The sequence below is a fragment of the Chlorocebus sabaeus genome, chromosome 29 (assembly GCF_047675955.1).
Source record: "Chlorocebus sabaeus isolate Y175 chromosome 29, mChlSab1.0.hap1, whole genome shotgun sequence".
Lineage (NCBI taxonomy): Eukaryota > Metazoa > Chordata > Mammalia > Primates > Cercopithecidae > Chlorocebus > Chlorocebus sabaeus.
In genome coordinates, this window is record NC_132932.1 from 9,466,550 (window position 1) to 9,476,639 (window position 10,090).

At 49.3% G+C, this 10,090-nt stretch overlaps 1 protein-coding gene across 1 annotated transcript; it reads right to left on the bottom strand.

Annotated features, from left to right (window-relative positions):
- Window positions 1-1,730: 1,730 nt before the first annotated feature.
- On the bottom strand, window positions 1,731-3,885 carry LOC103231251 (uncharacterized). The gene is made up of 3 exons (XM_037987895.2): window positions 3,731-3,885; window positions 3,048-3,154; window positions 1,731-2,342 (listed from the first exon to the last, which is right to left on the bottom strand). The coding sequence occupies exons 1-3, from the start codon at window positions 3,794-3,796 to the stop codon at window positions 2,210-2,212; spliced, it is 306 nt and encodes a 101-aa protein (XP_037843823.2). The 5' UTR covers window positions 3,797-3,885; the 3' UTR covers window positions 1,731-2,209.
- Window positions 3,886-10,090: the final 6,205 nt, after the last annotated feature.

Sequence of the window (10,090 nt, forward strand, 5' to 3'; positions counted from 1 at the left end):
AAAGAGAGACAGAGGGAGAATTCCCTCAACTCTCTGAAAAGTGCCAGTTGAACTTTCTTATTAAGCAAGCATGGGAACTGACATCAGGGGTGGGGTGTGTAGACTGGACTGGGCAAAGTCAGTGGGGGGCGGGGGTACGGTATGCAAGTTGGCATTATCTGGTAATTATGGTTAGCTTAAATATTGGGCAACTTGGTGGTCTGACCAGCAACAACAAGGCTGTCAATCAATTGTTCAGCATTCTTTCCAAAGGTGGGACACTTCATAACCTTGGTTATCTCCTAAGGCCAGTTCCTGAAATTCTTAGCAATGAGGTAGTCATGTGGGTTTTGTGATCAGTGGGAATACATAGAAGAATGCCCTAGTGGTGATGAGCTGAAGTAAGCCCCATCTCTACTCTGTCTCAATTGGATGAAGTCCTCCCAGATTATCCAAGATCACCTTTATCAAAGTTCAACTTATTGTAAGCATTAAACACATCTGCAAAATACCCTCTTGGCAACATATAGATCCATGTTCAATTGAATAAGTAGGTAATACAGTCTAGCCCAATTGATACATAAAGCTAATCATTCCTACAAGAAAGGGAAGACTTGAGCTGGACCTGAAGGATAATTAGGAGACAAAATAAGGACTGGCATGGCAGTGAGCAGGAGCAGTGTAGAGTCCCAGGTGGCTTGCAGCTTGTAAGGCATTTGGTCATATGCAAATTCTAGAAAGGCCAATCTGGGGCAAGTGTGAAGAGTGATGGGGGAGTAGGTTTAGAAGGCTCCAGAAGAGCCGATAGTCCCAGTCCAAACACTGGCAGTGAGAATAGGGAAGAGGGATACAACAGGGAAGATACAGAGATATGGAAGACACTGACTCCACAGCCCTCAGTGGCCCTCCATGTCAGTCACTGCTCATCGATCTCTATGTTCTTTTTGTCTTTCCATGGTCTTGATGTTCACAGCTTTTTCAACATCATACTCTGTTTAGCCATCACCATTGTGAAGAATCTCTAGTAGGAGAGGCAACAGAGGTAGCAACATCGTGGCCACAGTTGTGTAGAGTGCATTGAATCCAGCATACTGGCACATACAAGCTTAAATCCCACACTCGTGTGCATGTCCCTGCACCAGCACACAGACACACAGAATTTTTGACTGCAAAAGTTAATTGACTCATTTTTAATCTTACCTGGAAACTTGTGCAGTTGGAGATTCAGAAATAGCTTTTAAGATATTAGCTTTTGAATCTGTAACTAGAAACCTAGCCCATATATCTCTCTGAGCAAAATGGAAATGGAATAGTATAGCATAAAGGTGCATAGAGACAGTAGGTTGATAAATATTTCAAATCTCAGTTCTATTCGCACAACAATTCCTAGAGTCTTACCTAGGCAGAGAAATTCCTTTTTGATCACAGGCTGATGAAATTTGTCTTTTTCCAGTGTTTTTGCAACAACTACCACCCATGATAGGTTGCTTCAAGATCTATAACAGTCCCTGAATCTGAAATTGATGAAGTGCACTCGAGGTCAGTACTGTGTGTGCTGAGTCTTAACTCTGCCTCAGTAGGCACACTGGTCCTTAAATCCCCTTCTGAACACATGCATGCCTGTCTCATGGCCCTCATCTCCCTCACTTTTCTCCCTGTGCACACCAGGATGGCCCCCAAGCTTACTTTCAGCTGCTTTTAGCTCTATATATTTCAGAAAAAAAAAAAAAAAAAAAAAAAAACAGTTATCTTGTATACAGCATTTGAAATTATTTTATTCAGAAAAGTTCACACTGGGCATGTATGCCAAGCTCTGAGCTAAGCTCCAAGGATCCAGAAATATATGAGAAACAGTGTCTGGCCCTCTAGGAGCTCTAGAGAAAGAGAAATGGAGACAATGAAGAGAGCCTAGCCTTGGCCTTGAATAGGGGAAAAAAGGCAATATTGGGGTTTGGCCTTGAGTAGACATCCAGAATACAGCATTCCAGGATGAGCATAACTAGGCTGCTGAGGATGGCCTTTCTTGGAGGTAGCTCAGAAGTGGAAGAGGGAGCTGTGGCACTGGTAGGACAGAAACTTCAAAGACCAGGTGGTGGGGCCTGATATAGAGTCATCTGATTGCCCTTTCCAGTTGAGTTCCAGGTGGTAAGGGGAAAGGAAAAGAGACCCGTTTCCTGGGCTGTTAGCTAATCCCATGATGGCCAATGGAAGAGCTTCAGGGTAAGGGACACTATTGAAAAATCAGGACCAGCAATATGGATGAAACAGGACACTTCTCCTCTTTATCTTCTGAATCAGCGGAGAAGCAGACGGCACCTTTCGCCTTTGAGCCCTTTGGATCCTTCCGTGAGAACAGCTCTTCTCTGTAAACAAAGAAAAAGAGGATAATTAGAGGCAGAATGGCACATAGAGAAAGACATCTCAGATGACGGAGAGGAAAACAGAGAGAATGGGTGAGGAGAACAGTGCTCCCTAAACGTTCTCTCTTCGTATACACAGAGGAAAGATTATCTGGAGAACACATTTGGGTACATGAGTGATTGTCCAAGGCCCATCGAGCCACTATGGGGACAGCATGCATCATTGTCATCACAAACCTGTAACCCATGCTGACCGAGAAGCTGCAGAATGATGCTGCCATTCCAAAGGGACAACAGGAGAGAAGTTGTGATCAAAGGCAAAAATAGAGACAAAGGACAGGAGGCTACCTAGGATAAGAAAGGCCAGAGTGAGCTTGGAGAGGGCAGAGGCTGCAGGAAGGGAGGAGGCTCAGTAGTGGGCAGCTATCACCGAAGGGGCTCCTCCGGTTTATACTTCTTAAAGGAGAATAGGCACTGTCTCAGGAAAAGGGAGCAATGAGTAAGTATGCACGAGCAGCACTTGGGAATGAAGAAGGGGGCAGCCAAGGCGCTGGAGAGGCTGAACTCTGGATCTCCTAACAAATGAATGGGGTCCTCCATCTCATCCTTGGCAGCACCCATCCAGGTTCAGGAAATGGAGAAGGGAGGAAGTCAAGAAACTGGAGTGTTGGCTTTTGAGGCACAGACTCAGTCCTGCCACCTACTTACCTTCCTTTGCAGGCCGCATCAGGCCTTTGAGGCCTCCTGGGCAACGCTTGAAAGGCCTCCAGCTGCAGGGACATGTCATGGCTTCTGGGAAATGTCGTGACGAGGTTCTGCAGGAGAGAACACAGGGATGTCAGGACGCCCCGTCAGCATCAGGAGCCCACATTGAGTGACAGCCTTGTGACCCAGCCTCACAGACTTGGATTTTGGGAAAAATTCATCTCTGACTTGAGTGGGAGGCACCCCAGGGCTGGGATCTCTTCAAGCCCATTTGGGAAATCTGGGGTGTTTTCAGCTCCTATCTCCAACCCTTCCAGCCTGCCCAAGCGCACAGGGGCTGTTCCTCTTGCCCTTACCACCTGCCTCTCATGCCCGGCCCCAGTCACTGGTCTGAAGGCACTCTGACAATTCACATTAAGAGACTTAGGAATGCCGCAATTTCATAACTGTCTTCCCACAAAGAAATTGTAGCTTAATAGGAGCCAGGCCTACATCTGGAGTTGGAAACTGCAAGGGCGGGACATCAGATATCTAGGACAAGGCAGCCTCTGAAAAGAGGGGGCAATTTCTTGGTAGAGGCAGGAATTTTCCTAGGCCCCTGACATCCCAGTCAGGGCTGCTCCTCATGCCCTTTCTTCCCTGAGGCCCAGGCTGCCACGAAAGACAATGATCCCAGAAAGACACACCAGTGGATCCCTGGGCTTAGCAGGGATGGAGCAGCCTGGTCTGAACAAGATGCATGGGCTGGCCATTTAGAAGCCCCTTCTTCAGGAGAGTCCTGCACTCAGGAACTACATGGGAGAAGTGAAGTGGGTGCTCTAAAGAGCAACTGCTAGCACATGCTTGGAACCCTGTGGGCTGCCCCGGAAGCCCCAACGGACGCAACTGCCACTGGGTGGGTGGGGGAGGGGAGGCAGCTTGGGCAGCCAAGGGTCCCAGTCTCCTACAAACTTCCTGCACACCTGGGGAAGGCAGCAGCTCTGGGATCTGCAGGGGTGGCACCTCATGGTTCCTAACTCTCCTAGAAATGAAAAGGGATTCAAAGAGACCCACTTGATAACCTGTCAGGCTGCATAGCAGTGAGGCTTCCTCCTTTTGTAGGTTCTTGAAATTGTATATCTATATACAAATAGATAAATATACATATACAATATACAGAGTGGCTGTAGGTTTGCTACAGCAAGGCAGTGGGTGAAGGTGATGGGTGTGCAGTGGTGGACTCTGGAACCCCCCAAGGAGCTCCCCTGCTGGACGCAGAACTGGAGCCTTTGAGCAGCTGACCAAGACAAAAAGGAAGACGGACAAGACAGAAAGCACGGCCGCAAGGATGCAAGGCCTTGTCTACTAAGTCCTACTCTCCCATGTAGGCCATTACCCCTGACCTATCTGAGCTTCAGTTTCTCTGAAAGGAAAATGGGTCATCAAGAGACAAATACACAGGAGGAAAGGAAAAATCACGAGGGCAAAAGGTCCAGGGTGAATGGAGGGAAGGAAAAAATTACAGAGATCAAGTAGAACCACAGACAGGAAAGAGCCTTTGGCAAGATAGTGGCAGGGAGGTAAAAGAGAGGGGAAGTGACGGGAAGCCAGGAAGAATTGGGTGGCAAGGAGAAGGAAGCTAAGGGTGGAACAGTGGAGACCTGGGGAAGGTAGAATCAGGAACCAGGGCCAAAGTGCAGAAGAAACAGCCTACTGGACCAGCAGTGTTGGAGGGTGGACCTGGGACGTGCAAGGCATTTTCTTCTCATTCCAGTCAGAGGCAGGAGACAGGAAGTGAAGGGGGCCAACTAAGGCAGGACAGGAGGAGGTCAGAAAACTCAAAGTGTCCTTCTCCTGTCCCCTCATCCATGCTCCCTCCAACCCTTCCAAAAGCCTTGCCCCAGAAACAAGGGAATAGAACCCAGGAAGGCTGAGTAGAGGGATGGGGTTCGGGCATCCTTTCCAGAGAGAAATGATAGCTTAACAGTGATCAGCTGAATGGCCAGGAAACACCCCCATAATGGTGGAAGGCTGAGCATCTAGTACCTTAGCCTAGGGGAAAGGGACAGGCTTGAGGTCTTCCCAGACTCCTCTAGCCGAGGTCTCCTGTCCAGGGAAGCTCAGGTGTGAGGGAGACTCAGAAACGGCTTCCAGGTGGAGAAGATTGGGCTGCCTCCTCTGGGGAGGCTGCTTGAAGCCTAGTGGGTACAGCACAGAATAGCCAGGAGAGGGGGGTGCCAAGGCATGCACCCCTCACAAAAGCCCCCATGAGGCTGCTCTCAAAACCCTAGCAGGAGCACCTCCACTTTTCCTTCCTCCAATCCCAGGGGGTGGGGGAACTCACTTTGGACCCAGAGAAGCCCTCACATTGTCCTCCTGCTGGCCAACTCTGCTATCTCAGGTCCCAGTGCCCTGGGAGATGAAGGCCATTGCTGCAGATGAAAACCAGAATCAGACATCTGGGGAAGACGTGTGATCCCAAGGAAGGAAATAAATGGCTCCCAAAATTGCTCAGTGCTCCCCTACTAAGCAGGAGGAGATGGATGTAGGATTTCTCTTCAGGCAGGGCTCTGGAGCATCTAACTGTGGTGTTGCTGTTGGATCATGCTCACACATGTAGAGAGCCAGCAGAAAAGGATTTTGTGGGGAAGGTCCATTAAAACCTTTCTAGGTAAATCAAAGTTCAACAGACCCAACTGCCAGGCATCCTGGCAGGGGTGGTGTCCTGTTCAGGACACCACACCACTCACTTCCCTTTGCATTTCCCTATTGCCACTCTCCTTTGATATTTGTTCAGGAATTCACCCATCTGTAAGCTCATTGCTTTATCAAATATTTGTTGAGCTTTGCTGGGCAGAGGGGATATAAAAATGAATGAGACAAAGTTCCTGCGTTCAAGTACCTTCCTGGGTAGTGAGAAAGGGCAGACTGGCATGCTGAGAATGAAGAGAGAAATATAGGATGCAGGCAGATGGCTCAGGTAGACACATCCCTTAGTCCCTGCTCTCATGGGTAAATACAGCTACTGGGAGGAAGTTAACATCAAAAAATCCTCCAGGGGAGTCAATATTTGTTGCCTCTCACCAGGCAGATAGGAAGTTAGAAACTAGAAAGTTCTTTGCCTATTCGGGAATTTAGAGTCTAAAATCAAAACATACTCACATGTATTAATCGGGGTCCTTCCCTTGAGCAGCATCCATGTCAGGGAAAAGAAAACTACTTGGCGAGTAAGGATACAGTGGTAGGGGTCTCAAAGACAGCCATTGAAAATGCCCCCAAATGCTGGAGACCTCAGGTTTGAAGGGGTTCTGATGGCCTTATGGACTTATAAGGGACATGGTTCAGAGGTTTCCTCAGACCAGCACAGGACTCGGGGAGGGGGAGCAGGGAAGCCCTCAGGACCCAGATTTTGGGGATGTCAGTGCTACAGGGACTGGGCTTGTGACTGGAAGCTGCCTCTTTGGTGTCCCCAGTTGAAGAGCAGAGGTCCAGGATGGGTCCCAAGAAGATGGGGACAGCCCAGATGATGGTCAATGCAGTCTTGGCTGGTGGGGGAAGGGGGTTCCTGGAAGGGGCCGCGAAGAGGTGGAGTGACACTGGAGTATCACCAAGGTGGTGCTTCCTTGCCACCAGAAAGCCTGGCCTGAGGAGGAGAAAGGAGGAAGATGACTCAGCTGGAGTGACAGCCTGCCTACTCCCTGCTGCCCCTGCATTGGGCTATCACTGCTGGGGAGTGCATCCAAACAGAGGGCTATTTGATAAGTCTTAAATATCCACAGGACTCCCAACTCAGGAGAGACAAATGGGCAGAAACAGAAAAGTAAATACTGAGATTCTATCTGAAGAAAGAGAAAGAGCACAGCAAGAGCAGAGCAAAGAGTCAGGATGAAAAACCTCATGGTGTCAAAAAAGAAGGAAGGAGAGGAGAGGAAGAAGAGAGTGTCCCATAGGAAACCAGAGTCAGAGTGAGGTCAGGACAAGGCTAACAGCGCAGGAAGAGGTGACTGGCTGGACCTCGCCCAAAGAGGATTGAGCCTGAAGGCTTCAGGGATATGGTCTGTGCTTCGTCCCTCTGCCCCTAACTCTGGGGACATGCCTCTCTTGGGGATAGAATGCAGATGAAGAGAAACAGAAGTGGCCAAGTCAAGAAGCCATGGGCTGAGGGTGCCCCAGCTCCCCACCTCCCTTGGGGCAAAGCTCATCCCTAGTTTATAAGGAGTGCATGACAACTGGCCCTTGTTCTGGGCCAGTCCCAAGCCCATACAGGCAACAGGGCATGTGTTTTTGAGCCTCTCTCCCACCTTCCAGCCCTATCCAGGTGTCTCTGGGAAGGGTTCTTGGAGCTTCCCCCTACCGTCAAAGGAGTCCCTCCAGCAGCTGCCCTGCCTGACCAGGTACAGCTGACTCTGAGGAGAAGATGCTCGCAGCCCCATACCTTTTTTTATTTTTTCTTTCAGAAAGATCTGCATCTTAACTACAGTCTGTTTCCCACTGAGAGGAACGTGGCTCTATAGTTGATGTCAAGGAGAGAAAGGACTGTTTGGGGCTGAGGGGTGGGGACATGGGTCTTGGATCCTGCTCACCTTTCCCTGGGACTCAGGCAGCCCTGGGAAGCTCAGTTTTGTGGAGGACACAAGGGACCCTAGCTCAGCCCTGGGCAGGCAGGCTGGGAAAGGAGTGGCCATTTGTCTGGGGAGGGACCGGGCTGCTCTGTGCCCAGAAACTACATGGATAAGCAGTTGCGTGATATGCACCCGAAGCCAGTCCCTGGGAAGCCCTGCCATTGAGAGTCAGTGCCACCACACGGCCCTCTCTGCACCCCTAGACCCCACGGATAGGGAGAAGGTTTGGTTTGGTCCTAGACCCAGAGGACCCCTCAAGTGGAGTAAGGCTCCCCAGCTGCTCTTGCCCAGAGAGCTCTGCCTATGAAAGTGCCCACCAAAGAGACCAGAGCTGAGAGATGGTACAAGCTCCCCTGCGGCAGTTGTGATTGTAAAAAGGGGGGTCTCAGGATAAGATCTGGGTGCCTGAAAAATGGTCAAATCACAGTTCAGTTCAAGAAGCAAGCAGCAGTAGTCTGCTCCACGAGGTTAGGCTGAGGGCTGCTCTTCAGCTTGGCTCCCAAGGTGGTTTGCTCTGGATCAGCTGCTTTGAGTATTTGACCCGTGAGTGACCTGCCACTTTCAGGTCATCTTGGACCCCAAGCCAAAGTCTCACAGAAGTTGCCACTCATGACTTGCCTGAGTACATGGCACCAAAACAAAGCCGGCCTGCTTTCTTTTCCTTTCTCATTCCACCACTCTCCACAGTTATGTCTCCATTCACTGATGTATTGTCCACTGAACAGCTATTAACTTGGCCTTGATACGAGACATAAAATACGAACAGCTATTAACTTGGCCTTGATACGAGAGAGTGGCACATAGTCCCTAACTTTAAGTAGCTCACTGCAATCCTGGGGAAAGATATGGTCCTCATGGGGAGGGAGTATTGATGATTCTCGCTGGGGCCTTCCTTAGACTTCAGATATCAAGCACTCATAGCCTACCTCTTCTATTGTACCTCACAGGGAACTAAAATAACTTTAGATTGTAAAGTTAGCTAAAATGTTACTAGAAAACAACTTCAATTAGAAAATATTTTAGGGGTGGCAAGGAGTGAGCAGGCCTCTGCCCATCAAGGTCTCATGGTCTTACAGGAGACACTACTTTGGGTGGACATGGTTCAGAGGTTTCCTCAGACGAGCACAGGACTAGGAGAGAAGGAGCAGGGAAGCCCCCATGGTCCAGATTTTGGGGATGTCAAATCCCATTGTCTGCCTTTATGCCATACTGGCATATTAAGGACCAGGAGAAATCTTCAGGGCTACATGTCCAATGTGGAGAGTGCCCTGAAATTCTGGAAACTCCATCTCTTAAGGGTTCTGATGGTGTCATATGGGCTTATCAGGAACAAGCATCAGATGCTTCCTGCAACTGGCACAGGACTAGGGGAAGCAGAGCAGGGAAGGCCCCAGGATCCAGGGTTTGGGAAGGTCAGTGCTGTAGGGGCTGGGCTTGTGTCTGGAAGCTGCCTCCTTTTGTGTTCCCAGTTGAAGGGCAGAGGGTGGTGAAGATGGGACAGCCCAGATGATGGACAATGGGAGTCTCGGGGGATCCTGAAGGGGGCCAAGAGGAGCGGGGGTGAGGCTACGGTATCATTCAAGGGTATCATTCACATGTTGCTTCCTTGTGATTAGAAAGCCAGGTTTGGGGAATGATTAAATGGTAAACTCTGTAATGCGTGTGTTTCATTGCAATTTTCTAGATATAGCAAGGGGGGGAGAGAAGGTGTCCTCCCTTCAGCTTTGAGGATGGATAGGAGTGACGTGGGATCAGAACCCCTCTCTGCTGTCACTCTTTGTGGAGCCCCAACACATTCTTTACAAAGAAGGAATGCCAAAGGAGGGCATTTTCATCTAACTCAAACGCCTAGCGACCTCGGGACCTTGGAGAGACAGAGACAGAGGTTCTGGGGTTATATTTGTGGACTGAGACAGGGGGAGATAAAGCCCCCTGAGAAAGAGAGAACAAAAACAGTAGTGGGGAAGATATGATCAGAGACAAAATTAGAGACAGTAAAAGTAGAAACAACGCACACAGAGGGGCAGAGAGCCATAGCTATAGGGGGAGAAGAGAGAAGTACAGAGACCAAAATATGAAATCGTTGGGCATAGTGAGCCTTTGGTTGGCTGTCTTCCAGGGGAAGAGTCAGATTCCTCTGAATTTCATGGTTTAAAGACAGAAATTGAGCCATTAGAGATTTTCAGTGGAGGAAGGACAAGGGATAGACAGGTCTCTCCTGAGACAGAACCACCAGTATTCTCTGTGATTCAGAGATACAGGTTACTTGCCTTATCTAGAGTGGCTCATCTCCGTGGCTACCAATTATCTTGCTACTTTCTGGCCAGGTGTAGGGCCCAAATTAACTAAGAAGACTGAAGAGAAGAGAGAAAGAAGCGAGAGAGCAGAGACCTGGCTGGGCGTGACACTGCTACTATCCTCTGAGTCAAGCAATTCCCAAAGCCG

Excerpts from the sequence above, each read along its gene's own strand:
- LOC103231251 (XM_037987895.2), bottom strand. The coding sequence starts at position 3,796 with ATGGCCAGCCCATGCATCTTGTTCAGACCAGGCTGCTCCATCCCTGCT. Across the intron at positions 3,155-3,730 it reads CTAAGCCCAGGGATCCACTG|AACCTCGTCACGACATTTCC; the intron begins GTGTGTCTTTCT and ends TCTCTCCTGCAG. Across the intron at positions 2,343-3,047 it reads GATGCGGCCTGCAAAGGAAG|AGAAGAGCTGTTCTCACGGA; the intron begins GTAAGTAGGTGG and ends CTTTGTTTACAG.